This window comes from Hippocampus guttulatus, chromosome 11, assembly GCF_054856545.1.
Source record: "Hippocampus guttulatus isolate MCC_2025c chromosome 11, RoL_Hgut_1.0, whole genome shotgun sequence".
Lineage (NCBI taxonomy): Eukaryota > Metazoa > Chordata > Actinopteri > Syngnathiformes > Syngnathidae > Hippocampus > Hippocampus guttulatus.
The window spans coordinates 12,801,513-12,826,756 of NC_141271.1; the positions used below are offsets into that span (position 1 = coordinate 12,801,513).

At 43.8% G+C, this 25,244-nt stretch overlaps 2 protein-coding genes across 4 annotated transcripts; one reads left to right on the forward strand and one right to left on the reverse strand.

Annotated features, from left to right (window-relative positions):
- Nucleotides 1–2,036: 2,036 nt before the first annotated feature.
- fancb (FA complementation group B) lies at nucleotides 2,037–10,328 on the reverse strand. Its single transcript, XM_086123260.1, has 8 exons — nucleotides 9,336–10,328; nucleotides 8,753–8,908; nucleotides 8,120–8,209; nucleotides 7,878–8,006; nucleotides 7,193–7,365; nucleotides 5,582–6,003; nucleotides 4,491–4,731; nucleotides 2,037–3,229 (listed from the first exon to the last, which is right to left on the reverse strand). The coding sequence occupies exons 1-8, from the start codon at nucleotides 10,212–10,214 to the stop codon at nucleotides 2,830–2,832; spliced, it is 2,490 nt and encodes an 829-aa protein (XP_085979386.1). The 5' UTR covers nucleotides 10,215–10,328; the 3' UTR covers nucleotides 2,037–2,829.
- Nucleotides 10,329–10,380: 52 nt separating this feature from the next.
- Nucleotides 10,381–24,991, forward strand: mospd2 (motile sperm domain containing 2). 3 transcript variants are annotated; one of them, XM_086123263.1, is made up of 16 exons: nucleotides 10,388–10,453; nucleotides 10,560–10,754; nucleotides 10,852–10,909; nucleotides 11,851–12,006; nucleotides 12,558–12,644; nucleotides 12,823–12,977; nucleotides 13,925–13,985; nucleotides 14,069–14,107; nucleotides 14,190–14,314; nucleotides 14,579–14,752; nucleotides 18,576–18,670; nucleotides 22,008–22,101; nucleotides 22,937–23,033; nucleotides 23,285–23,405; nucleotides 23,488–23,584; nucleotides 24,194–24,991. In XM_086123263.1, the coding sequence occupies exons 2-16, from the start codon at nucleotides 10,722–10,724 to the stop codon at nucleotides 24,344–24,346; spliced, it is 1,545 nt and encodes a 514-aa protein (XP_085979389.1). In that variant the 5' UTR covers nucleotides 10,388–10,453; nucleotides 10,560–10,721; the 3' UTR covers nucleotides 24,347–24,991. The 3 variants fall into 3 exon arrangements, with proteins under 3 accessions (XP_085979387.1, XP_085979389.1, XP_085979388.1); XM_086123262.1 differs by having other exon boundaries at nucleotides 10,394–10,473; XM_086123261.1 differs by having other exon boundaries at nucleotides 10,381–10,754.
- Nucleotides 24,992–25,244: the final 253 nt, after the last annotated feature.

Below are 25,244 nucleotides of genomic sequence, written 5' to 3' on the forward strand. Positions count from 1 at the left end.
AAAAAAAATGAAAAAAAAAGAGATACACTTTATATTGCTTTTCTGTCGTATGAGATCTCAGCGGAAAATAACAGACAAATGCTGCTTTGGCCCGATGGCGGGTCAGATAAAAACTCTCATCTCACCGAGGTGATGACGCGAGCCATGGATGACTGCGTGGCCTGGGGTAGTGTGGATATTATCTGACGGTGGGTTTCCTCCAATGCATAATAATGGACCTTCACCATTTGTGCCGGTTCAAGTATGATCGGAATGGAAAATCCCCCGCGTCTGGTTGCAAAAACAGCAGTATGCCCATTTGGTGTAAAAAAAAAAGGCTCATAAATATGTTGCGATGTGCTTGGCCAAAAGCCGTGATTATACAGCATATACAACGCATAAGGAGACAGGTGAGTGAAGCTCTTTATAGGGGTCGTATTTGCATTAAGAGCAAATACGACAAAGTCTTGGAGCATAAATATGCAAGCCTGCGTGAGTCACCCGGCCCAAATGACAGGAATTGTACACTAATCAATAACATTAATCCTCATGTAGAAAGCCAATCAATTCCAAGTTTACATAACAGCCCATTAATATTTTTTAAATTATGTAAAGCGAAGGAGGGGTTGGGGGTGGAGTCATTACGGCGTGTGACAGCGCCTGAAAGAAAAATTAGTTTCAGCTGCTAATTGCGTTGAGGATCGAAACAACTTTGGTGTACGGAGGGAGGAAGGAGGGGGGGGGGGGCTTTGTGAACAAGGAGAGGTGAGAAATGAGAGTTGCCATGGCAACAGCAACCAATCGAGAAGGCCAAGGAGAGATTGAGATCAAATTGTCGCGCCGGTACATTATTGAAGATGAACGCTATTGTGGCTCAACATGAATAGTGCAGTGAATTAAAAATAAACTAGCGTGGGAAAATTAGGACGGTACAACCAGTTGAATATTGGGGGGGGGCTTCGCACGCGGTTTGCAGTGGCAAAGGATATGCAGCCCTCAGAACTTTTCTCAGCGCCCCATTTCCTTACCCATAACACTAACAAGCTACTATTGTGAAAAACAGGCTCGGCTGCCACGGCTTTGATCATCTCTTCTACTCTTACAAAGTGTGTCGGAAAGGTTCCAGAACTCGTTGTCACAAAAGAACTATTTCTCGTCCTAACTGCAAGGTTTCCCCTGTGAAGAAATTCCCCTGGAGTCAAATGCACTTTCCCAGCCTTTTCGACAACACCTTCATACCCTTCCAGGAAGGATTTTTTTGGGATCCTCCATTGTCATTTCATCTCGTCATCTTTAAACATTGCAGACATGTTGAGCATCTCAATCCATATGGTCCTAAATAACAGTCATGATTTGATCTTTTACCATCACTACTGCAAGAAAGATACACCGCGGGACAAAAGGTTAGGGATCTTCGGCTTTCAAATTCAATTCCAGGCTGAACTTAAAAAAATGCACGACTCATTTTGAAAATGGGACACTGTTTAGCGTTGTGCATGTAAGGAATATAATGCTACTATTATTAGGACATCAGTCTGGGTACAGGTGGCCATGCATTTGGCCCATTATTCATTTTTAATATCTTTGTGCGCCGATGCACATACTTTATTGGTTTCATGGTACAGATACAAGGGTCTTGAATTTGAGTTTTTGTGTAGTTGTGGTTTGCAGTGGAACTTCACTGCGTCATATAGAGAGCTGTTGCTAATATTTTGGTTCATTCATCGAACGAGTAGCAAATTATTCTTTTTAGGAATGGCAATTCCCCAGTCTGCTTAATTCTGTTCAGGGTTGGAAGAGGCTGGAGCCTAAATCTGGGCAAAATGCACACACGGGCTGGATTAACAGAAAATTAGCTGTTAATTAATCATTACATTTTATCGCAATTTTCTGAATGAAACAGAAAAATCTTGAATGTTCGGAACTCCTGTTTCCGTGCCAGTCACAACCCGTTCTACTTCTTCAGGTCACCAACCCCCGGTAGTTGAAAATGAAAGTAGAGCGCACTCCATTTTGCAATTCCGATTTCTGCTGCCCATGACAAATCAATTCAACGCAATTGATTATTATTATGCCCATCGTAATTTATTTTTAGGAGATGGACGCTGAGTTAAGAGACATGTTTTTGTCATTTTGTCACATTTTGAGAAAAAGTTTGACGTCCAAAATAATTCATACGCTGCCTCAATGCATGCATATTCGATGTTCCAAACATAAAGTTGATTGAAATGGTCTTGATAATCCAGCAAATGTACCAAAAAAATAAAAATCATAACTATCTAATATAATTACTAAGTAATGTGCTTCTTCTTTTCTCGGCTATGATATTCTTTTAATGCGACATCATTTTAAAAATCATTCTGTTCGATGAAAAAAATAGTGAGACGTGAGCGTGAGGCTTGGGTAGAGAAAATACAGACATATGCAGTATTTGTATGAGTCCCCTTTGGTCAGTTTATGATAGACTTCTGGTTCGGTCAATCTGAAGACATCTTGTGCAATTTCACAGCAGCATCGTACATGAAACTGTATCGTGTCACCAGAAAGAAAACGAGTGAACCGTGAGGTGGAAGAACCAGTAAAAGCTTTCCCTTGTGCAATTCCGCCACCCTCCCACCGTCATTTCTCACTTTGGGGTGAAACTAGAGAGCATCAACAAATAGTGTGAGGACACAAAGTCTAGAGGATTAAGACGAGCAGCGTGCAGCAGATTGCAGCGATGGCACCTCGGAGGTGATCAAGTGGAAATATGCTCAAGCGGAGACAGGATGTGAAAATAAAATGGAATCAAGTCAGCATCAGTTTGCTCTTGGAGGCCAAATAAGATTTTTTTTTCCAGCAGTAATAGCATTATTTCATCTGAGTCTCCATGAGAGCTGCTAAATCCCCATCAAGTTGGGCATCCGTCAGCTTTTGAATAAACTCGCGATACCTTGTCACATCCACACGTGGGTTCAAATTCCGCATACTCCTCTCCGCGTCCCGTTGCCAGGCGAGTCGACACCTTTGGAGCCCTTCGGGGGTGCCCGGTTCGGGGATCTCCTTGGACCCCATCGTCCTCTCCTCACCTTTCTGCTCCCCGCGCAGTAGAGGTGACACAAATTCCCGTAGTGCCGCCACTTCCTTCTCCAAAGCCAAAGCCAGTACCTCAGATGACCCCTCTCCTCTTAGGCTGCGGATGGGCTGGATGGAGCAGGATGCTGGGAGGTAACCTAGCAGGACATCCAGATGCTGGAGCATCTGCAATTGGCTGCCAAAGAGCAACAGAGCCCGTTACAAACCATTGATGGTGAACTCATATGAATACAATGCGCTCAGTTTGTATTTTATGTGCCCCAACAAACTTTGAAAACGAAATACGGTAGAATTATGAAGCCCTCGAGGTAAAAGTGACGATATGACTGACAGTGTTTCCCGATTTATAACTTGTCATTTCACCTATTTACAGATTTATTCTTGAAACCTGGCCCCTCTTGCAATAACAGCACAGTTGTGACTTGAATGACAAGTTTCACTTGTTCCGCGACCAAGCTAGGAGCTCAATACAATTTGCATCTCAAATCCGTTTTCGCCATTGATATGAACAGAAATACCATTCGTCCATCGCAGCCTCCCCCACGCAAATTTCGGTCATGTCCATTTTTTTAAAGAAAAAAATTATTTCATCATACTGTAAAATATAAATTTTGAATAAAAAAAAGAATGAAACAGTTTGGGGCAGCCCGGTGGTCCAGTGGTTAGCGCGTCGACCTCACAGTGCAGAGGTTCAATTCCAGCTCCGGCCTCCCTGTGTAGAGTTTGCATGTTCTCCCCGGGCCTGCGTGGGTTTTCTCCGGGTATTCCGGTTTCCTCCCACATTCCAAAAAACATGCATGACAGTCTGATTGAACACTCAAAATTGTCCCTAGTTGTGAGTGTGAGCGCGGGTGGTTGTTCGTCTCTGTGTGCCCTGCGATTGGCTGGCAACTGGTTCAGGGTGTCCCTCGCCTACTGCCCGAAGACAGCTGGGATAGGCTCCAGCACCCACGCGACCCTTGTGAGGATAAGCGGATCGGAAAATGAATGGATGAATGAACAAACAGTGGGTAGATCATGATTAGTTCAGTGAACAGCGCCTTCTGGTGCGCACACGTTGGCTACCAGGATGCCATGCAGAAATCATGCACATAAAGAAGACGGTCACAACTGCTCAGTGAGCTGCAGTAATGATGCAGAGGATAAAAAAATTGTGTTTCCTCACTTTTCATGGGTGATACCCCGCATTAAGTGAATTCCCATGAAATACCGGTTGATGTTTATTTCTGTTTTTTGGGGGGTTGGTTACTTTACTGTCCACCCCCTCCATCTATTTTCAAAAACAGTTACTGAGTCACTTTCTTTTCCCATTTATTTTACAAAACGATCAAACAGGTAGACCACGCAAACGTTCCAAAGTACTTTTCCTTGATTCATATAAACTCCTTACCAGCCAGAGTGCTCTGCTTTTGGCACCACAAATGCACACTTCTCACCTCGAGTGGACCGCCAGTTCCCCGTGGAACGGACTGACGCGGCGCCAGCACAGCAGCGAGAGAGAAGAGAGTCCTTGAGAAGCAAACATTCGATGCTGAGGGCTCACTTCTACCCTCTTACAGCCCAGTCTCCTCTGCAGCCAGCCGTCGATATCGCCCAAGCTATGATTGGGAGAGTCTATGCGGAAGACCCAGTGGTCTAGCACCGCCAGCAGACACAGCAAGTCCTCTTGAGCCTCGTCTGGGGTAGAAAAAAAAAAAATCATAAATAATATTTTTTTTTACAAAGAAAATGTCTCCTTTTACAAGGGAAAAAAATGCACAATTTTAGTAATCAAGTATGAAAATATTCCAAAGGTGAATTTTTATTAATGAGAATGGAGTCTTTTTCACAAGAAAGTAATAATACTACAAGATGAAAAAAAGTGTGTATTGTACATGGGCCAAAGTCATAATATTAGAGGGATTAAGAGTTTAAATCACTTGAAAAGTCAGAATTCAAGAGAATTCGATCATAACAGCATAAAAATAAAGTGAGAAAACAGGGACCTGTTATTTTAAAGGACTGAAGTCTACAAAGTCAACAAAGTTGTAATTTCATTATTTTTTGTCTTATTTTGGGGGACTTAGAAAATCGGAAATTGCATCCATTTTGTGATACATATAACCACAGGCAAAAACCCTCAATATTTTTTTTATTTTACATGAATAGTTGCAATATTGAAAAATGTTTCGGAAAATTAAATTATAACATGAAATAATTTGACAAGAACGAATCCAAAATATATATTTTTAAAACTAATTTGAGAATAAAGTCATATTTGAGAATTAAGTCATGAGAATCCAAGCAGCAGTAATTTTTTTTCCAAGAATAAAGAAAAATGACTGCCGACCTCGGACTGACTGTAGAGATTAATTTTATTTCTAACAATTTGATTGGGGAAAGTTGCTTTAAGAGAGAAGAAACTGTCAATCAAGGTGCTACTTGCACTACTATTCGCATCAAATGAATGTTAAATAAACGACTCGATAAATGTGTGATTTGGTTTCCTTTTTAGCATCACCCTCCTAACAATCTCATTGCAATTTACCTGTTTTAAGCTCAGGGTTGTTCAACAGTTGAATTTTGAAGTCTGCGTGAATGTCGACAGTGAGTTGTCCACAATGGTAGACAATCGGTGTCAGTACACCGGCGAGGACTGAAGCGTCTCGTCTCAGGGCGTAATGGAGCATGACATTGCACTTGACACAGCCAGAGTTCAGCAGAGGTGCCAGCCTGGTCACGGCAGTCACGGCGAGTCTGGCCGTGTTGAGATCATTCGAGCCGCCCGCGTCGTGCCGCTTGCTTTTTTTGGCTGCCGGCTCAGGGAAAGTGGCGGCCGAGAAGGAGGAGGCGGAGGGTGAGGGACCGAGCGCGGGGAGCCACAGCGCTTGGCTTTGGGTTTGGATGGCTGCGGGCGTGGAGCCGTGGCCCGCCTCCGTCAAGATGGATAAGCTCGTGCCGACCGCTGGTCTGGAACAAAAATAGTACAGCGCTAAGGACCGCTGACATCATAGGGACGGTCGCGCAGATGTGTGAGTGTGTGTGTGTGTGTGTGTGTAGAAATACAAGCTGGTGATTAACAACAACATTCCAGATGGTGAGAATACATCAGAAATTGCAATGACTCCTGAGGCAATAGATTTCTCTACATGTGCCGGAACAGGTGGCGGGCGATATCAGATTGCTCCCACAAAAGGACAATGTCAGGTTATTTCACAGGGGGGGTTGTTGCCATAGCAACCGCCTGCATTTGTCTCAAAGTCACATAACACTGCAGGCAACCAACAATTATGAATGATACTTTATCGACGACATTCTGTTTGCGAACAGATGTGTTTGATGTAAAACTTCAGCTCATATTGTAGGTGAAACTGTACAATGGACTGACTTGCGCCTAAACCGAGTCATTGCATATTTTGACATCAATTGTATTCAAATATGTGCAGTACTTGTAGAATGTATGGCGAAGCAAATCTCAGAGTTCACTTCACGGGGGGTTTTATTTCTTACTTTTCAAAAGAAATGTTATCATTTGACAAGAATTCAGTCATAGTCATCCGTGGATATTTATTATCGTACCAAACCACGATATTAGGAGGAAGTGGACATTTTAAAGGAACATTTTAACACGCCTTTCCTCTGTTGAACCCATTTGGGAACGGATCACGTTCATGATCTTCAGGAAATGTTTGAGAACCCCACCAGTCACTCAGCTCAAGAGAGTAATTTGATTTTTAGAGCATTTTATTATTATTTTATTGTTAAAACTGTCAAGGCATTCGACTGGAGGTGCCACTCTACAATGAGGTGGGAAAGTATTCGGCACCTACTCAAATTTCCAGTTTTTAGTTTAACATTGAAAATCAAATGTAAAAATCTGACAACGATCATATAAAATTCAATTTTAAATAGTGATTTTGCTCATCAGGGAAAAAAAACTAATATTCAAAGCTACTTGGCCCTGAAAGAAAAAGTAAACGTGCAACACCTGCAACAGAATGTACGCTGTACTGCACTGCATGAAAGTGAGAAACTATTTGGGGTGACCAAAAAGATTAGAAACAACTGTCAAGAAGATACAGTTGCAGCAAACTTCAACCAAAATCAACAGATGAAATCAATCGCTCTCTGATGGGATTTGACAATGAAATGTAATTACACTGAGCCGCCGGCAGCAAGTATCACGCCCACGACCATTCGTGCGTCGACGACGCGATGCCACAGCTTGTCAACGTGAGGTCTGCAGGGCACCGCTGGCACGGCTTGGGTCTCGTCATCAGCGGCCTCGTCCTTTGACTCGTCATCACTCTCCCAAAGAGCGACGAGTGCTTCCTGGAAAGAAAAACGATAATGACTGACGACAAGTGTAAGACAGCCGTGACGGCAAAGGCGGTTTGGAGTTTACCGTAGATGCCAACAAGAGACAATTAGGGTACACGAAGGGTGGGGGGGCTGACCTTTTACATTTGAGCAAGAATCAACATTTTGCTGCGCTGCTGCAAGTTGGCAACAAGACTTTTGTGACATTTTGCCTCATCTTTTCCCTCGCTGTCTGTGGCGGCGTGACAAACAAAACACCGACTGTCGGAACTTATCAATATGAGTGACAGGTGTAAGCGCGAATTTAATGATTAGAGTGGGCTGGCAGCGGGAAGGACTACAATCTCACTGATTCAAGAAATCTTTTACAGTGCGGCCTTCAAAGGCAAATGACTCAGGGGGGGTAACAAATTCAAGTCGAACTAAAAGTCAAACAAAAAAACAAAAAAAAAGGGGGCGGGGTGAGACATTAAATAGTGACAACCTTTACAAGTGTGATCTTTGTACGCACATCTGGGTAGTACCTGCTCTGGCTGTGTGAGCTTCGGCTCTCGATGGTGGACCACATCAGTGAGCGCTCGCACGGACTGCTGCACAACTCTGTCCTTCACTCTCACTTCTCCTTGAAGCTCTTGCAGCACACTCAGTCCACTCTTGAGAGACGGATGACAGTCACATGAGAGAGGAAGTCAAAAGACATGGGTCAGTATTACAAAAATGTGATGTCGGGATTGCAACTTCAGCAGTGATTTTTTTGGGATGTCACCTGCAGTCTGGACTCCAAAGCTTGAATTGTGAGGAGTTGGTTCGCTGGTGGAGGGGGCGTCTTCACCATTGCGCCGCTGTGCTCGCCACGCTAAAATTGCAACATGTTGCCATTCTTGAGATTAAGTGACAATTTTTGACTTGAGACCTTTCTTTTGACATCAAAAGAAAAGTTAACATAAAATGACAAAATAATGCAAGACAACACATTAGACACAGACAATCGTGCAATCTAACCACTTTCCTTTTCACCAGTGGATCAAAGACGTCATGCTGCAATGTGCACACGTCTGCTACAACAAGAAGCTGTAGCATCCATTAACGAAAAAGAGAGATGTTATGGTCAATGTATTTCATCTAATTCTCAAGTGACTTGGGTTCTGTGGTCCTTATCCGAAAATAAAACGGTGAGGCAACAACTGGGACGGTAAACAATAAATCAAATGGCAGAGAGGATTTTGGTGTCATTTGAAACTTTTTGGGGGTTCTTCCCATTACATCCCTGTTGTCACAAGGAACTGCTGAGTCTCATTTTTTAATGGACTGCTATAAAACAAAAACAAAAAAAATCAACGTAACTTCTTTCAGGACATTTTAGCAATCAAGCAGCAATAACTGATTCGGTTTTCCTTACAGAAAAGGAGATCCCGCAGAGGTCAGTTATGATGAAATGTTCCAGCGGCTGCCCCGATACGCAATCATCCTTAAAAATCAACAATATCTGCTCTGTACCGCATCCGAGATAGTCATCCACGTGCACAGAGAACACATTTGACCACTGGGCGGCTAACTGCAAAAGAAAATTCAGGCAAACCATATTGCAATGAATGCATCAGTTGAAACAAGACACTAATATCACTTTCAATACAAGATGCGATTCGCCATCAATCCCTTTTCGAAAGCACTTCTCCTCATTCGGCTCATGAGTGAGCTCGAGCCTCGTCTTCAATTAACCTAACATGCACTTTTTGGGCTTGTGTGGTTCAGGTGGTAGAGACGGTGTCTGCCAAACTGTAGACTGTTAGTTAGCGCGTCTGCCTCCTTGTTCTTAGGTTTTACCCAACCTCTTCCCCAGATTCCTCTGGTCACCAAGGTCAACTGGGATAGGCTCCAGCTCACTGGCCACTGTAATTAGGATAAGCGCTATAGAAAATGAATAGTGCATCGCCACTGCGCGAGATAAGGCGTTGAAGGCAGCACATGCGGCTCATACGTACTTGAAATGTATCCTTCCACACAGCACACACATGGCCCCCGTCGAAAGATATAACAAAGATGACTCCATTTCTTCCGGTGTAGACCACCTGTATGTCTTCAGGTTTTTCGAACGGGAGTGTGCATGTGTCTTCCACCACGCCGTTCTCCAAATAAACCAGTTGTTGATTGGAAGTGGCTGCAAGCACAGTGCAGCGCAGCAGGCTGCCTGCTTGGTGGGCTGACAGCACAGAGATGCACTTAGTGATGCAAATATAAGGGGGAGGTAAAATCACAGCGCCGTCAAAGGTGAGACCGCTCCCAAGCAAATACGCCACAGTCTTCTGAGTGGAACACTGTTGTTGTCCCAGTATGAATACTTGTCTCTTATGGAGGGGAAGCTCACTGATAAGACAATGGGACAGTTGTAGGGGCACCCGTTTGATCCCTCCTGAATCACTTGATGCATGAAACACAGCATCAGCATGTGTCCACAACACTGTCGGTCCCTGGAGAATGCAAACGTCCCCACTTGGCTTGTAAGGGAGTGAGAACTCAACGCGGGGCTCCAGCTGGTTTGCTCCATTGACAGTAAAAAGTTTATAGAGAAAAAAGTCCGCCTTCTTGTTCTTTTTTGCCACAAGGACACACGGCGCGGTGGTCCTGCTATGAACACACAAGACGCTTTTGGACTTTATGAAGGCGTCCACGCGTGCAGCACTTTGGTGGCTGATGACAGCCGCTCCTTGTGATGTCTGCAGGAACCCCGCTTGCTCCGGTTGGAAAGAAAAGCCACGGCACGTCAACTCGCTTATCACTCGATTGTCACTCAAGGCGTGATTAAATGTGATTATCTTACCACAAAACGAGAGTTGGTTCGAAGTCGAAATGGCGCCCTTCATGATGTATTTAAACAACCATGAGTGATGTAATTTCCATTGGGTTTATAATGTAATTCTCGTGTTTATAGTTTTAAAAGCGTTTTAGTGACTTTCTTTCGCGCTCGTATCACTCGAAAGCACCCGCCAACCCGGAAGTGTCTGTTCATGTCAGACGAAGTGCATTGTGGGAGTTGCGTTTTGTCAACAGAGGTGTGCTCATTGGCTTAAGCAAAGTGGTTTACCTTCCGTGACGCTACCAGGTGAAAACGCACGGGGCCTCGTAAGCGATTGATTCCTCGCTTATTTTTATTTTTTTTATCTCGAACACAACGACACACTCCTTCCTTCCTTTGTCCCGTCGCGAAGCAACAACAAAGCGAAGAGGAGTGGCCAACGAGCTGACCCAAAATGGCTTCGATGGGGCGTCAGTTGCCCACTGTACGGTGATTCATCCAAACTGCAGATCGGTAGCGAGCGAGCTAACGAGGAACTATCCGAGGGAAGGAAACGCGCCGGTGACAGTTGAACATGGCTGAACTTGACCAACTCAAAGGAGATCAGGTATTCCAACTGTGAAATGTGAAGATGGAGCGTAGATTGCAATGTTGTTTTGCTTCTTGAACGCGTGACTAAACTTCTACAAACTCTAATGTGGCAGGGCATTGAAGAGAAAATTGAGCAGACGAGAGAGCGATTCAACAATGAATTCCTCAAAGGTAAGGGATTGATGGTCTTTCAAGTTGTCATTTGCCTCATCTTTCACACCGCGTTACGCTTGTTTGCACACACCAACCAGCTATTACATGTGAAATATCCGTACTTACGTGCCTACGATGAAAGCATGGCAAAACACCAAGGTGATCGCATCATGACTGAACGAAGAGTCCAGATAAGCTTCAAATGAACAGCTAACTAACGGTGGCCACTGGCCACACGCCCTTACTTCACTCAGTCTGCATTAATGCTGGCCCCAATGTCAAGTCAAGTACAACTTTATTGTCAAATGTGCAGATGAAATTTCTTCCCTCTGAAGTCAACATAAAACAAGAGGAGCCGCTGCGGGTGTCCACGCCGCCATCAAAAGAAAAGTTAACATAAAATGACAAAATAATACAAGACAACACATTAGACACAGACAATCGTGCAATCTAACCACTTTCCTTTTCACCAGTGGATCAAAGACGTCATGCTGCAATGTGCACACGTCTGCTACAACAAGAAGCTGTAGCATCCATTAACGAAAAAGAGAGATGTTATGGTCAATGTATTTCATCTAATTATCAACACGAAACAAAAACGAGGGACTTTTTTTAATGAAAACTCAAATGGCCCCTTTGCTTTAAATAACAATATTTTCAGTGCTTCCCCAATATTTTTTGGAGCAAAGAAACATATTTATGTGCCTTCTTGCATCCAGCAGAAAAGCATTTTGTTTTACCTTTCAGTATACGTCACCTGCGCAAATAGATGTACAACAAATAATACATTGGTGTTTATCATTTTCAGACCCCCTTATGGTAACTCTGGGAGTTCCCTACACTCATGTATGATACATATTTTGTGAAGCACTTAAGTGTTATTCTTAATTACATTTGTGCATTATCTGCCAGATGATTAACACAGCTTGTGGAGTTAAAATTATCAATTTAAATGTCAGATTCATCAGACAAATATGACCTCAGAGATGTGGACAGGCTGCAGAAGGACAACTCTACGGTGGAGGGCTACCTCATGTGGCGACTCTACGTGGTGGACGACGCCTTGAAAATGATCGATGAGAGTTTCCAGTGGAGGAAAGAGTACGGCGTGAACGGTGAGGGAAGCGGGGGGGGGGGGGGGGGGGGTTTCAACGCAGCCCATCAATGGGACTGTTGATGTCACCTCGGTCGATGGTTGCCAGATCAGCGCCTTTCTCGCTGTTTCTCAGAGATGAGCCTCTACACACAAGAGTTTCATTATGCGTTAAAAATCCTGAATGGGCAGCCTCTAACAACAAAACCCACTGTCTAAATGTCCCGAGGGTTGCCTTTGCTCTGGGGAAGTCTTTAATCCGGCAAATGAAAAATTTCAGGCCTTTGTGTTGACCGGAGTGTGATTTAAAGATCGGTGCAGAAGAGGTTTGGATATCATTCTTCCCTTATTATTCACCCCTGAAATCAAACACTCATTCTTCACTCAGTGAAGTCAACTTGTCAGACTAGTTTTGGTTCCTTTCCTCTACAGGTTGAGGTTACACACCCTTCAAAAAAAACTTCAAAGCATGACAACCGGTGGATTCAGGCAGTTGAGGCAGTGTCTTGCGCTTTCCTTACACGAGCCACCCTTGTCGAGTAATTGTTTGACAGGATTGTTTTCCTCCCTCAGATCTGTCGGAGAGCTCAATTCCCAGGTGGATGTTTGAGACCGGGGCAGTGTTCCTCCATGGATACGACAAAGAAGGCAACAAGCTCTGTATGTATGACACTTGAGTTGTTTTCCTTTCACCCTTCTTAACTCATTCACTCCCAAAGACGTTTTTAAACGTCTTTTCAGACTTGATCCAGAATTGGCTGGTACTGATTGAGTTAACAAAAAGATATTTCGTGCAAATCACAGAAAATAAGGTTGGCCTCTGCTTACTGTTCCCCAGTTTGGTTTAAGGTTAAGCTGCATGTGAAGGATGCAAAAACAATCATCGACAAGAAAAAGTACGTGGCTTTCTGGCTGGAGCGAAATGTCAAGAAAGAACCCGGGATGCCCTTGACGGTCGTTTTTGACATGTCAGAGTCTGGCCTGTCCAATATAGTAAGTTTTGTTTCCGAGGTTTCATTCAGATTGTGGGAAATAGGTTCAAGCCAGTAAAATGCTGGAAAGTTCCCTGCTTTGTGCTCGCGAGGACTGACGATCTTCAGTGGTTTTACTCTTTGGAGATTAAAATAACCTTTAAATCCCGTTGGTCAATTCTTGGGGAGTGGGGGGGGGGGGGTTCTAATCCATGGACGCGCCGTGTCACAGACGTGAGCGAGCTCCAGCACACAGTTCCTCCAAGTGAACAAACGAGTTTCGGACCTAAAGCAGCAAGATGCATAGAAAGAGAAACAGAAAACGCTATTTGGCGTGCATACGAAATGAGGAGTTTGGAAAATCCGATCGGAAAGCAGAGCCTCAGCTTGAGCCGGCGCATCGCTTGTTCAGTATGATCTTGTTAAGGCCGAGGAGCACGGCGACTGCATAGCAATGAGGACTCCTGCCAATTGTGGAGCCCAGTCAGGGCGCATGGGGGGAGTAGGCAGACATACAGTAATTGTATTTTCGTGTGAGACTCGCCCAATGAAAACACAGTGACATGTCAAATTCGGGTATTTTTATTGTAGCATCACACAAAAAAAGTGGATGTTAAAATTCCCAGGCAAACCTAAAAGAAACAAAAAATGACTCATAAAAATGAAGACTTTGCTTTTGCAGAATATTACAGTAATAAAGGCAACTTTATTACTATTATTTCTACATATAAGGACAATGCTGTTTGGTTTGGCGCACAAATTGCTCTTCTAAGACACGGCAATGTAGTTTGTACACATAAAATGTTTAAAATATATATAGATATTTTAAAAGCTCTGAACTGGATCGTATTAGTTATGTTCTATAAACATGTACGTGTGGAAATAGGTCTACATTGCCGACCATCCAAAAGACGCTTTTATGTTGCCGCATAGAAACACAACGATGATTAAAGTCTCACTTTGTTGCAGGACATGGACTTTGTGAAGTATGTTGTAAATTGCTTCAAAGTATATTATCCCAAGTTGCTCTGTAAGTAAAACCTTCCATTTTCCACATTTCTCACTTTGTTTTGCGTGTATTTGAGTTCAAATGTCATCATTGTGTGACTTCAGCCAAGATGATTATTGTGGAGATGCCCTGGATCATGAATGGTGAGATAGTCAGCCCCAGCGTCTTCGGTGTCAACATTTCAACCCTGAAACCCACCGGGCCCCCTCTTTCTCCCTCATGTAGCCGCGTGGAAGATCGTCAAGACGTGGTTGGGTCCGGAGGCCATCAGCAAGCTAAAATTTGCATCCAGATCTGAACTGCAGTCGTACATCGACCCAGAGTACCTCCCGCCTCACATGGGTGGAATGGTATGTTGTAGTGCACCGTTTGCAAAAGTGCCGATTGCAAAAGAAGATATTTTGTGTTGTATAAAGCAGAGAAATATTCAGGGCCACATGCACGATTTCATCATGTGTACTCGCCATGTCAGATTACATGAATCATTGCAATACCAATGGTCAATATAGCGTTCCGTTGACCAGAGCAATGCGTCATTCAAAACTGGGAATTTTCTTTCAATTCAAAACGATCTCCTGCAATGACACGAGCTCCTCCCCGATGTCCCTTTCCAGGACCTGTTCAAGTACAGCTACCCTCCTCTCCCCGACGACGACTTCCAGACGCCCATCGGCGACAACGGACCCATCGTCAGCGAGGACGAGATCGAGAGCAAAGAGAGCGAGCTGGAAAGCAAAGATGGCGTCGAGTCCAGCTTCAACTCAGAGATTGCTATCAAGCCCAAAAAGGTATCTCTCTTTCTCTCTCTCTCTCGCGTTCTCGCTCTCTCAACTACCATCTTTCCACAGTTGGGATTAGGGTTACTCAACGACAGATGGGTGAGGTCTTTCATTTGTCTTTACTTTTATTTTCATTTTATTTTTTTTTTGCAGTTTCGCCTGCATATTACCGTTTATATCCAGAGAAAGTGGAGTTAAATGCTAACAAATATGTCTGTTGTGGACAAGCGCTAGGAAAAGAGTCTGCTGAACAACTTAATTGTCAATGACGCCATCGCAAGTTTAATTGATTTGAGAGACTGGTTATGTATCTTAGCAGCTGATGCTGTTTTGGTTAGCAACAGAGTTCAAATGGGCTCTGCAGTTAACTGTTGAATGGCCGTACAGATAATTGTGTCTTCTGGACTGACGGCATCTTATAGTAACTAAGCATTTTTGTTTCTGTTTAAAGGAGGTGATGATTGGTCTTTTGGTGATTTATGAGTAATTGGGGCATCTTGTCTTTGAGAGAGACAGTCACTATTTAATACTGTATTTCCCATATGTGGTTCTTCTCACAGTTAATGATTCCACAGATACCGGACAGTTGTTCTTCTCTAACATATTCAAAGGATGAGTACAGGATTACAGCGTTTAATCAGACTCTGTGGAGCTGACTGTATTACTGAGATTTGGAAAGCGCCTACTCACGAAGGTGACTTTCAACGTCTTTGATTGCATCGATGTCAAAGCTTCTCTCCTTAGTTCCCATTCATTCTTGTATGGACCAGTCAAGGCCGATGTCGTACTGTATGGCCGCCCCCCCCCCCCCCTCCCAATAACTAGATGCCCACTAAACCCGCCGGCTTTAGATGAATACATCTATGTCCTCTGCCCACCTCCTCCTCACTCTGACCTTCACCGCTGTGGGACTGCGAGCGCACTTTTAGGATTCTACTCTATCCACACGTAAAATTCCAGCGACCAGTCTCAGAATCCATGTGGTTTTTCTTGCAGCTCGCTGTGTGCAAAATAAGCCTGCCTGAAATCGATGCCCGGCAGAAAGTTCATCACTATCAAACAGCCATTTGATGTTCTATTTGCTCATGGGTTATTTAATGTGACTCTGTGTTGAGGCTCCCCCATCAACTTGGGCTCGACCCACATTTTGTACGAGCGCACAAGCACGCCAAGTATTTCTGTTGTCTGCCATCCCCATTTGTGGGGCAAACTGGAACCGCCGCAGCGGTTGAAAACGTCAAATCCCACAGCCTTCAAATTCCAGATGAACAAGAGAAAGCATTGTCGAGTAAAAACCGTGTTGATCATGCACATCGGATGGAGCTTGGCAAAAACAAATGCAAATCAGGAGTGACTAACCTCATGCAAAAGTTGAACCCTTTCAGGGACAGCGGTTACGACAGTGGACAGCTTACCATGGTATCAGGTTACAGGGTGCATGAAAGGGTTAGAGAACCAACGCAGATGTCAAGTCAAGAATGAGGTTTTGAGGGCTGCCAACAGGAGTTAAAGCCAACACTTTGAGGCATTGAGACAGTCGAAGACTTTGAGGTGGCAAGACCAAGGTTTTGAGGGCTCAAAATTGACTTTGAGACAGAGGTAAGGCCAAGGCTTTGAGGAATAGAGACCAAGTCAAGGCATTTGGACATTGAAGACCAACACTTAACGAGTTTAGACAAAGTCAAGACTGAGGCTTTGATGAGATGAAACCATTCAGTTGGAACCAAGTCTTTGACTGGGTGAGACACAGTCAAGACGAAAACCGAGGCAGGTTGAGATCAGGTCAAAAGAGCAGATTCAAACTTCGAAAGGTTTGAAGCACAAATCCAAGGTCCTGCTTTAAATGCATTCAGTTCTAAGATGAGCCCGACATCCTGCTTTGAAAGAGGTGGCGTACCAAAGAACTGATTTCTTCTATTCGCCATGCAATGATGTTTCAGATCAGACAAAGCCTGATGAAATTGAAGCGAGTCATCAGATCTCTGAATAATATGACATCACAGCATACCTACCAAATAATGTCAAATTGGCCAATGGTGCTCCCCCCCCCCCCTTCCCATTCAAATAATTTGTTGTAGCACAGAAGAAGTTTCCCAATTCTCTATTGATGGAAATGTGACAAGAAGAAGGAAAAAAGCACTTGCTGTGGCGGCCCTCTATGCTCATATACCAAGTTGTCTGAAGAAGCTCTCGTCGACCATCTCTTCCTCTTCAGGACAGGATCGTGTTGGGACCCTGACGGGATGATACTTGATGACGTTAATTGCCTCTCTCTCTTTTTTGAAACAAGGGCTGGAGGTGGTGATGCAGCATAGGATCACTGCACTAACACACGGCGTTCACACTGTGGAAGATTTCTGCAGGCCACCGAGGCAGGTGCGCTCAATGCGAGCGCCATCACTGTGAGCCTCTTTGAGACCATCTTGGATGCGACATTTCGATTTGATCTACATTTCAGCGGTTCAACATTTCAATGAGCCGACAACATTTCCGACTCTTTTTCATGAAGAAACGAAGACTACAGGACTGTTAGCCTGTTATTTTTATTTTTTTGCACAGTGTTGATCACGCCCATCAGATTGACCACCAGCCGTCACTCCAGTCAAACATTTCCTTATCCCCCCCCCCCCCCCAAAGGTCCCATTAAAGTATTATAAGTGAGTTACTGTTTTAAAACAGTAGACCCAAGTCAAAAGTATGGAGCACTAAACCCATGTACTTTGGCGGCCAAGCCAGAAAAAAAAAAACACGAACGCCCTCTGTGCCTCGTCCCCAACACAGTGACAAGCGCGAATCATGTTGTGATTTCCTACCCTGATCCAAATGTACTGTAGAGTCACAGTAGCTGCATTTCACTCTTCTGATATTTGCTACAGCCCTCAAGCATTTCAAGCACTCCACATGTGTAAATCATCCTCTCCATTTGTAATTGTTTTGTTTTTTTAATTATGGTTTGGATTGATTTCTGTATTTTTATGGGTTTGACAACGATCGTAGCAGAAGTGCCTTTGATCATCCCAATACTAATGTATTTTGATTTTAGTCTGTCATTTTTACTTACTAACACAGGCATGTGTTCCATGGAATCTACTCTTTTTTAAATTCCTGCTGTAATGTGTGCACTTTAAAATGAAAACGACGAATAAATTGAGATTTATTTTTTTTCCTTCGTTGATTATCTCAATGTCTTCATTTTTTGCGCAAACAGTAATGTCAAGCTGGCATGTTGCTCAAATCACACACACACACACACACACACACACACACACACACACACACACACACACACACACACACACACACTTCCCCTGTGAGTCACTCACTTTCCCATCACATGCAGCGACGTTCTCACCTTTGCTTACCCATCCAAACCACGTGAACGCAATAAACACTCGCTGACCCAAACCCACTCCCCGCAGACCAACCAACGCCACACCTCCCATCTGCTTTCTCTTTCCCTTATTTTCTGCAAACATCTTCAAAATCAACATCCTGTTATGATCTTGCGGTGGGCCGATTTAGGTCAAAGTGTGTGCGGGTGATTGGGTCTTTTTTTTTTCTCTCTCTATCCCAAGTCACAAGTTTGCGGTTTATCTTAGTTCTGCATTCTTCCATAGTCATGCTGTTTTGTTTGTTGATCTATCCATAAATGAGAACAAGAGTCAGGGGCCTTCCAATGGGGAGGCTTCCAAGAAAGAGTATCACGCAATTAATTATTAGCCTTTATGATCTGACAGGTCTCTGCACGTGGAGGCCAATGGGTCAACAAAGCTCCAAGGTTGTTGCTTCCCTGCGTGTCGTTTTGTCATTAAGAGTCCCATTTTCTGTGCAGGTGAATTTCCTGGAAGACAACGACAAGGGAGAGAGCCGCAATAAAGGAGCCAGGAAACCCGTGACCACATTTAAAGGCACCCTGTTGGACATCAGGTAGTCACTCCCCTCGGTTCAGAACAATACATTTCTCCCCCAGAATTGTATCCTCGAGTATTTTACAACAATCACCAGCCTCTGTACTCGTTGCCAGGATTGTCATACAATTCAACAAATATACGCATCTCAGGCGGTGGGGGGTAAACAATGCCGTTGATATCACTAGGTCGGGGGTCGGCAACCTGCGGCTCTGGAGCCGCACGTGGCTCTTTAGCGCCACCCTAGTGGCGCCTCTGGAGCTTTTTCAAAAATTCTTGAAAGAGGAAAAAGATAGGGGAGGGAATTTTCTGTTTTAATATCGTTTCTGTAGGAGGACAAACATGATACAAACATTCTTAAAGTTTTCCAATGCTGTAAAAATGTGTAGAATAAATATTAAATGTCAACATTTCTGTCAACGAAGATTTGCGTCATAGCCTGCGACACGTTTCTATCAGCAGGATGGGATGCCAGGCAGGTGGCTGTTAAAAAAAAGGTGTTTTATGTACAATTCACTCAAGGTACTGGCAAAGAATGGGAATCCGGAAGGCCGAGAGAAGCATTTTTAAACTGTACACGTTAGCTACGATAGTTAACACGCTGCAAAAGTGCGTCCCATGCCTCGTTCGTTTTAGCGGCCGTTATGGCTGTTGTTCATTTTGGCATGTGTGTGTAAGTGCGTGCGTCTGCGTGGGTGTGCGGTAACCGGTCGATCGCGGGAGGTTGGTTGGTTGATCAAAAAAAGCCAACTTAGTCATTTTGATAGTAGGCTAATATAGCGAATATAGATACATACTGCACGTGTTGCCTTCATTATAAGGCGTTTAATTTTTTGCAACTCCAGACATATTTGTTTTTTGTTTTTTTGGTCCAATATGGCTCTTTCAACATTTTGGGTTGCCGACCCCTGCACTAGGTGGATGTTCTGTCCATCTGTGAAGCTTTACCGCAGTATTGCAAGAGTGGTCTTCTGGACCATTCCATATTTCACCGCTGACCCAAAAAGAATTTGTGAGTGCGGAAAAAAAAATGCGGAGTGATAAAAGACTTGTGTAGAAAGCTATTAAGTGGATTTACTGCTGCCAGTGGAGCCATCAAAGATCATCCATCTGTTGCTGTTCGACTGAACCCAATGAAGCAGGATATTGTCGCAACTGTGAACTATCACATTGACATCTCGCAATCCGAAAATTCAATAGCGTCTGGAATATATATTTGGCAGACAGCCACAATTTCAACAGAACGATGCAAGAGAAGTGATACGGAGGTGCAGTCCAGCTTAGGTGAAGTCTCTTCCCATCATACCAAAATAACTATCCCGCCCCTCTTGATAGTGAACGCTTACACTTCCTGCCATTCAAAGCAAGGCACTGCAATACATTCCAAAAAGCTACATGTAAAAAAGAAAAAAAAATGTCTATACGTCATATTGACTAAAATGTATATTGTCACCGAGCCATCGTTGACGTGTTTGCACCTAAATAGCTCAATCGATCCGGCTTTATACGGCGATGGGAAATATGGTTGCCAGTACAGTAATCAATTGGTCATTGAGTAGAAGGGAGTTGCCGCGGTTAATTATGAACAGAAATCAGCGCGAGACAGCGCTCAGTCGTCAATTTCCTCTCTGAGGCCCCCCAACACTCAATCAAATCTGCGACATTTTCTGCCTATTGCTTCTTGGTTTGAATGTTTGAGCTACGTAGCGCAGGATGATGCATGCGTGCAATTTGCAGTTTGAGGCGTATTCCTCGCCGCAAAGATTCATGGCATGTCCAGCTAATTGGAGCGTATTTGTCGACAGGAGGTGTGAACAAGGCGGATTTTTTTAGATTAATCCTCCCATCTTTTGTACGTACCATCTACTCGATGAGCCCTAAATCTTAACTCATTCACTCCCAAAGACGTTTTTAAACGTCTTTTCAGACTTGATCTAGAATTGGCTGGTACTGAAATTAATTACTTATTCTACCTAGATATGACCTGCTTACAACTTTGTGGGAACGAGCTCCAAGGCATGCTTGGATAAGTTTAATGCGGAAGAAACCCCCACGTGCTCTTAGCTTTCTTTCAACGCTTCATTTCTCCATTTCGACGAGGTGCAATTGGCCAGGCGTCCCAATACTACAGTTGTCCGCATCGCGCATATTTTCAATGAGCATATATTTGTCAGAACTTGCTGTCAAGGTCTGTTTCCCCAGCGCGTAGCCGCTTTGATGCAAAGACCGTGGCAGCTGAAGGCTACAAATCACGTCAATAAAAATATCGCAATGAGCATTTAATGCCACGACGATTCTGGGTTACTTTTTAATTCAAGGCCCGAGAGCTTCCCCGGAGAGAGGATGCTTTGATCGACTGTTTCGTCCAAGCCGTCACTCAACTTTGCGATTGGCTTTGAATACCGTGAGCAAATAACACACACGGGACATGAAAAGGAGGAAAATACACAGCAGTTCCTCTTCCATTAGAAGCAGCAAAGCCGCCTTTACAAGAGGCAGAGAATGTATTGCACATTTTTTTTCCTTCCCCCTGCAGAGTACATTAAGAGTTTTACCGCATTGTTTTTGTGTTCAGAAGATAATAACAGTGTTGGGCGTATTGTCACAGATTTCCCCAAATGAGCTCTTTCCTGTTTCCATCGGATAATCGTGTGTAATTCCTGGAAGGGCGTCCACAGTAGCCGACTATCCGAGTCGGGCTGCAGAGTGAGCTGTTGTTCACATTGTTTGAACGGGCTTGTGTAACATGACTGGATATTTGAGAACGGGCAAAATATCAGAATCGACTCTCCTTGTATACGCAATGCCGTTCTACACTTTAGCATACGACCGCCATAATAGTGAACATATAGTGGAACCTGTAAGATGGGACACTTTGCTGGATTTGCAACCAAAATTGAACAGGCAGCATTCTCACCAGGTAAAGGATTAGAAACAAAAGGTTCTTCAGTAGAGCGAGGACTCACCATAAATTGTGAAAATTACAAGAACACAAACACTTGATTTAATAACAAGCGGCGTACGTTGGGGAGTCTGGCCGCATTGAATTTGAATCGGCTTGTGTTGTGCAACTTCCCATGTTTGTCCTGCTCTTGTCGCCTTCTTTCAACTTGATGAGGCCGCACCTTCTCTTGGAATAATTGTCACAAAAAGCCAAAGATACACCAGAACATGTGTCTCTGCTTGAATACTAATATAAAACCATTCCAAGTTGCATTTTTTAGCTCAATATAATATGAGGAGGAGGCTCCTCATATTATACTCCTTCCTTATAGTACTACTATTACTATATAGAAAATTGCATTGGTATAGGACACCTATTTCACCCCCCCCCCCCCCCCCCCCCCATCTTGCAGCCCTGCAGAAGAGCTCAGTTTTGGTTGTGGAGATACAGAGAAGAAAAGCCTCATTATCCTGAGCAATGTCGCGAAAAACCCATTGGCCTTTAAGGTGAGCGCATTCCACTAGCAGATCACCCGTGCGAAAATGGATCACACCGAACTGACCGTTTATCACGGAGATTGGGTTCCAGACCCACCCGCAATAAATGAAAATCTGCCATATATTCAAACCTACATGTATTTATGTACCGTATTTTCCATACTAAAAGGCACACCTAAAAGCTTTCCATTTTCTTAAAAGCTCACAGTGCGCCTTAAAATCCGATGCGCCTTGTCATTCCGGTAATATTTCGACCCCAAAATGGCTCCTTGCTCGAGACATGCTGACAACGCAGAGTTCAAACTTAAGGCGATCGGTTACTCAGTTGAATACGGAAATAAAGCAGCGGCAAGAGAGTTCAACGTTAACGAGTCTATGTTATAACTTGCTGTTGGTTAAGTGAACTGTGTCGCTGCTTTATTAGATACGTTTTAGTGACATCTGATCGTTCTGTTGGCATTTTCTTGAGGGTAGCTCCATCTAGTGGATGCATTGTACATTGCATCTTATAATGCGGTGCGTCCAATGTATGAAAAAAAATGATAAAATAGGCCATTCATTGAAGGTGCACCTCTTAATCCAGTGGGCCTTTTAGTGTGGAAAACACGGTATGTATTATACTGCCTCCTGGTGGCCAAGGGCCACACACCACAAAGAGCAGTACAATGTCCATTGAATTACAGACAAAACTTTTAACTGTTATTACTGCATGGTTTTTTTTCGACAGGACAATACTATAGAGTGCTATTTTTCTCACGAGAGAGTTCCCGTGACATAGTATCTGCTTTCATTTCACTTCACTGGCCACAAAATGGTTCTCATTTTAATGGCTGTTCGTTGACAGGTCCGGACCACCGCACCGGAGAAGTACAGGGTGAAGCCGAGCAGCAGCACCTGCGAACCTGGCGCCTCGATCGATATCGTGGTGTCTCTGCATGGAGGTACTGTTCCAAGTTCACTGGAGCTTACTGAATGCCTCCAAATGATCTCATCGCTCGCCCCTCTAAAGTGGCTGACATTTATGTTCCGCGAAGATGACTTGGGCTGAAGTGAGGACAACTCCCATGATGCCACACATCATCAACAAGCCCTTGTGTTGTTTTGATCGACAGGCCTGCAGAGGCAGAAAAGACATCCGCTGCCTCTTTAAAGACCTTCACACGTTACATGGTTTGCTTTCAATTTCGTCCAGGGTCTCAGGCGTCCCCCCAGGATCGCTTCCTGGTCATGGCAGCGGAAATGGACAACATAGGATCTCAAGAACTTGCGCAGTTCTGGAAAGAAGTACAAAAGACTAAAATCATGGAGCACAGGTACTGTCTTGTGGTTCTACTATAGGCTGCGTAGTTCGCCCCCCGACGGTCTCGTTTAAGGTCCCCCCCCCCCTCCTTGCAGGTTGCGCTGCCATGTTGTGGAAAGCGTCAAACCAGCAGTGAGCCCGCACAATGAGACTGGCAGTCTAGGAAGCAACAACAAGGATATAAACGCAGCGGTAATTACACCTTTCTCACACACACACACACACACACACACACACACACACACACACACACACACACACACACACACACAATACATTGGAACCTCTCAGGTCAAACACAGAAAGAAAAACCTTGGTAGTAGATTCCGCCCCCCCTTAATCCCCCCCAAAAGGAATTGAAATAATTATTTCCAGGTTCATGACACCTTTAACTAAGCTAAGAGCCAGGATGTTTTCACACCATACACTGACTTCTCCTGCCCTGCTACATTCTCATTCGCTGACACCCACGTCACTCACAAGAACAGGCTTTGCTTTTTTTTAAGCCCGAGTCGAGTAGAATGTGAGGATCCTCACCCATACCTGCACCTCACGTGCATGTTTCTGTGTTTAATAATGCAAAATGAAATTTTAGCCCATCAAGCAATCAATTGGATGATCGGTAGAACGCTAAATTCCGAAGCAAACAAAACCTCTCACAAGTCTATCCTTTTGATGCCGTTTCGTACGACCTCTAGGGGCAGTCGACTTCAGAACTCCTCAACTTCCTTGTACTTGTCCCTGAAATGTCCTGTTCCGGTTTTCCTAAATCCTCTAAGTCTGTTTTTCCTCTCCCACCAGCTGATGCGATTGGTGGCCTCCAACTCGCGGCTGGAGCAGAGGGTCGACATGTGTATGTCGGTCCAGAAGGTTCTGGCCTGCATGGTTCTGATTTTGCTGATGATCAACCTGTACTGCATGCAGCTGCTGATGACGGCCCAGCAACTTTCTTGACCACTGCACACCTTAGCCCCCCCACCCCTTCAAAAAAAAAATAGAAAAAGGACCTTTCAGCGCCAAATCGACGGGCACGTTTTGCACTGCCCCTCGACAAAGAACAAAGACACTTTTAACAACTTTGCTGCATTTTTTTTTTATTTTTGGTAGCTAGAAAAGAATATTTATTGCAAAACATACGGCGGAAACATTTATTTTTGTGATCATATTGTACAATATTTTATATGATACTCTATGGCAGATATGAAAATAAACAAGTAATTTTTGCAGTTAGCAAAAGAAGTCACACTTGGTGGTGGAAGTAGAAGTAAAACACAAATGTATACAATGTGACATTTTGACAACTTGGCACAATGTGAAAAAAAGCCCACAAAATGTACTTCTTTAAATTTGCATAGTTGGTATTACTGCTTGACCTTACACAAGGTCAAACAGTTGTTGAGAATTGGAGGTTACTTGACTTGATTGCACTATTTAGTAATCACCCCCCTCCCCCAAATCTAGTATTCCTCAAATATGCCATATATTTTAGAAAAAATTAAGCTGATGAAAACTAAACTAAAATGAAGCATTTTCAAATGCTATTGTAACTGAAGAAAAAAAAAGGGAAAACGAAATAAAAACTATAATAAAACGTCCAAATATGTAATAACCTTGATCGGGACCGAACCCTGCAGCAAAAAAAAAAAAAGGTAAATCTTTACATGTGTAAATGACGTTCCCTTAAAAATAAAAAAAAGTTGAAAATTGCCAATAGATGCCACTGGATGGTGGCAAAGCACTACATTTGAAGCTCCGCCCATCCATTCATCACAGTTCCTTGGAAACAAGATGGCGCCGAAATACTTTTATCGCCAACATTCGATAACTCACATTCAAAACTGCAGAAGCACGA

What these genes read in the sequence shown, in the direction of transcription:
- fancb (XM_086123260.1), bottom strand. Translation starts at nt 10,214, where the DNA reads ATGAAGGGCGCCATTTCGACTTCGAACCAACTCTCGTTTTGTGGTAAG. An exon ending in TGTGGAAGGATACATTTCAA is followed by an intron (nt 8,909 to 9,335) that starts GTACGTATGAGC and finishes TTTCTTTTGCAG; the next exon opens with TTAGCCGCCCAGTGGTCAAA. An exon ending in TCTGCGGGATCTCCTTTTCT is followed by an intron (nt 8,210 to 8,752) that starts GTAAGGAAAACC and finishes TTGCAATTTTAG; the next exon opens with CGTGGCGAGCACAGCGGCGC.
- mospd2 (XM_086123261.1), top strand. Translation starts at nt 10,722, where the DNA reads ATGGCTGAACTTGACCAACTCAAAGGAGATCAG. An exon ending in GATGCCCTGGATCATGAATG is followed by an intron (nt 14,108 to 14,189) that starts GTGAGATAGTCA and finishes TCCCTCATGTAG; the next exon opens with CCGCGTGGAAGATCGTCAAG. An exon ending in CGTGGTGTCTCTGCATGGAG is followed by an intron (nt 23,034 to 23,284) that starts GTACTGTTCCAA and finishes AATTTCGTCCAG; the next exon opens with GGTCTCAGGCGTCCCCCCAG.